The 3,111-nt window shown below is 48.0% G+C and overlaps 2 protein-coding genes across 2 annotated transcripts; both read right to left on the bottom strand.

Moving 5' to 3' along the window:
* Positions 1-1,067: 1,067 nt before the first annotated feature.
* On the bottom strand, positions 1,068-1,367 carry PPTG_14971 (hypothetical protein; the record flags this gene model as incomplete). The annotated part of the gene is made up of 1 exon (XM_008911951.1): positions 1,068-1,367. One exon carries the CDS (start codon positions 1,365-1,367, stop codon positions 1,068-1,070), a length of 300 nt encoding a protein of 99 aa, XP_008910199.1.
* Positions 1,368-1,978: 611 nt separating this feature from the next.
* PPTG_14970 (hypothetical protein) lies at positions 1,979-2,182 on the bottom strand (the record flags this gene model as incomplete). The annotated part of the gene is made up of 1 exon (XM_008911950.1): positions 1,979-2,182. One exon carries the CDS (start codon positions 2,180-2,182, stop codon positions 1,979-1,981), a length of 204 nt encoding a protein of 67 aa, XP_008910198.1.
* Between the last annotated feature and the right edge of the window lie 929 nt (positions 2,183-3,111).

Below are 3,111 nucleotides of genomic sequence, written 5' to 3'. Positions count from 1 at the left end.
GCGTTCTATTGCAAAGTCCCTGCCTAGTATTCAAGTTTAGCATCAGCATCACTGGTGTTCCCTCTTTCAACCGCAGTTTATGAGATGGTAGCCCGCTAATTGACAGGGAGTGGAGAAATCCAGGAGGATAGAGGTCATTCCTCACGTCGTGCTCTAGCTCGTCCGAACCGTCGATACTGTCGACAGAGGTGAATTCCTGCAAAACCCCAGGAGTCCAGAATCATTTCATTTAACGCGATAACGTCTTGGTTCTTAGGTGCCAAAATTACACGGTCAGCAAAGAATTGATTGGCCAAGTCACCCGCGTCGGAGAGATCACCATAAACCTCCCCGATCAACTGTTTCAGTCTAAATGCCTCGTTGTCTTCCTGAGCCGGTGAATCCGCTGCTGTTGTTATTATCATGTCCGACGGAACTTTCACAAAGTCGGATCCCAATTCGGGGGCTACCTCATGTCCCCCATCACCCACCTCCAGTAAAAAGTCAGCGAACTCCTGAGTTTCAGCAGCAGTCAACGGGCCCCTCGCAGTGGAAACCCTCATATTGGTCTCGAGTTTCAAGGTCTTAAAAGCAGACCACAGCCCTGATTTCTCAGGGAGGCAGCAATTACCTCAGCGGGGCCGGCACGTTTAACTACAGGAAGCGTCTGGCGAAAGTCATCCGATAAAAGCAGCGTGACGCCACCAAACAGCAATTTGTTGCCACGAATGTCTTGCAATAATATATTCAAGGCCTCAAACTGAAAACGATGGGTCATAGGAGCTTCGTCTCATACGATTAAAGTCGCCTCTCGCAGCAGATCAGCCAGCTTAGACTACTTTGGAATGTTACAGGTAGATGTTTCATCAGGATCCAGAGGCAGCCTAAAGGTAGAATCAGCCGTTTTCCCTTCTGTCAGAAGCGTCGCAGCGATTCCGCTACCCGCAACCGCAATAGCTATCTTTTTCATTCGTCGAACAGAGGCGAGAATAGCTTCAAGCAGAAAAAACTTCCCGGTCCCTCCTGGTCCATCCAAGAAAAATACCCTATCTGACGTTTGTTCAACCTCGGAGGTCTGTAGGGGCGCATTAACCTTTGCCGTCGTATGCAGCCTGCTGACCATTGTTGAAGGAATCCATAGAGGCTAAGACTGGATCAAGGTCTGAATCATTATACCCGAGCTCATTATCGATGAGACAGTTATGGTCCCCGGAATATGACTGAGAGTCCTCAACGTCCGTAAACTCTGACAGCTGTGGGAGAGATGGATAAGCGGCCAACGTGGTCCCGTTACTGATCAGGTGTTCGTTTACTTGAGTGATCGCTTTCAATAGCACACGGTGATCGGAAACGTCCGTTGCTGGGCGCATAACGAAGTCTTCACACATGGACTCTAAGTGGTTTTCCCACGACGGCGATCAGAGGCCCTTGCTTCCAGACAATGCGTTACTCCTCCCCCGTAAACGACGACGACGGGCAGGACCTTCTTCTTCTGGCGGTGTGGCGTAACGTCGCCCAATAGCAACGCGCTCTATTTGTGTCTCGGACAGAGGCTCCGCTGCATTGTCGGAAGCTGCAAGCCTGCGATTGACCTGCCGCCGCTCTAACCTCGCCCGCGCTTGGCGAACGTTTGCCTTACGCCGTGCGCGAGCTTGTCGACCTTCGTAACCCGGAGGGGTGGCGTACTTAGCCTCCAAGGCCCTTCACTCTTCTTAACTATCCATCTGCACACTTAAGCGCAAATTCCGAAATGAAGTTGTCTAGAGGCTTCTTATAACAGCGCAGCAATTTCATGGCGCAAAATAATCAAATGACGCGGCCGCATCATACTTATGCTTTTAGCGACACTTCATGGAACTGGTCCTACCCTTCCCACATCTGTATTTGTGTATTTTTGTCGAGCATACCTAAAAAATTAGATTTTTACTAAAAGAAACTACCAAAAGGAACAGCCCAGTTTTATTCCAAGTAATGGGTTAAGGCTACAGACTAGAACACCCTATTCGGTGTCGTAGGTCAAGTCAATGACCGATTCGTCGTCGCTGGGGTCGAACGTGTCAAACCACGGTTCGTCGTCGCTGTTGTCGCTTTCTTCTTCGTCTGTGCCGAATAAATCGCGAGAGTGAAGTTGGCGCTGCAGCGAATCGATCGTGGCGTACGCATCTCGTAGCTCTTGCAGCAAATTTTCAATCTCGCTCCCCATGGTTTCGTGCAGGTCGAGGCATCGAGAGTACTTGTAGGACGGTTGTTGTAGTCGTCGTCGTCGCATTCACGCTTGAAATCCGTAGTAGTTGATAGGAGAAAGCCAAATGAAAAGTGACAGTTTGATATTTAAGGACTTTGATGCGCAATAGCGCGCTCTAGCCGACTACGCCGCCTGAAAATGGCAACCGCCGTCTGCAGTAAGCTGCTCCCAGTTTCAGACCGACAGAGCGCCAGTCGCCGGTACTAATGATCAGAATTTGTGATGGGGATTTGAAATGTGCATGTATCTGTCTTGTCCAACCTGTTGTAACACTCAAATCATGTGAAACTGCGTGTATCCGCTAGTATTGCACAAGCAGATCATCACCTCTGATCAGCTTGCATTCAAGTACTGCCTCCCTTGTCTGTATGATATCTTCAAATCCTGCGCCCTGTCAGATATCCTCTTACCCATCATATTTCATCCTCTAAAATAGCCTACTCACACCACCCACTAATAAAGTGGTGTCCACAGAGCAGCCTATACGAATCTTACCACTTTGATTGGCTGACACACGCTCAGCCAGTGAACAGCCCCAAGGAGCGTGACAGCTCTGTAAACAGGTGATTGACGGTACCCCATAGTGAAGGGAGGGGAGGCGTTAGCAACTTATATATATAGATGACTAAACTGTTTGCGTTAATAGGAGACCACACGCACGGACAACTACCAATTTACTTATGTATAAATATATGAATTAGTCAACTTCAGACTAAGTGTCCAAGTTTACTGTGAGTTTGAGTGTGTTGATCAGCTAGAGATCGGTATTATCTATAATGAAGTCATGATTATCTAAACCTCATCCTATTTACTCATTCGCTTTCAAAGCCGTTTCACTGAAAACAGAAATATAAAAATTGCATTCTAACATTTTAATTGTCGCAAAT

The sequence above is a fragment of the Phytophthora parasitica genome, assembly GCF_000247585.1.
Source record: "Phytophthora parasitica INRA-310 unplaced genomic scaffold supercont2.44, whole genome shotgun sequence".
Taxonomy (NCBI): Eukaryota; Oomycota; class Peronosporomycetes; order Peronosporales; family Peronosporaceae; genus Phytophthora; species Phytophthora nicotianae.
The sequence above is the reverse complement of the archived record's forward strand: the minus strand, read 5'-3'. Positions and strand labels throughout refer to the sequence as shown.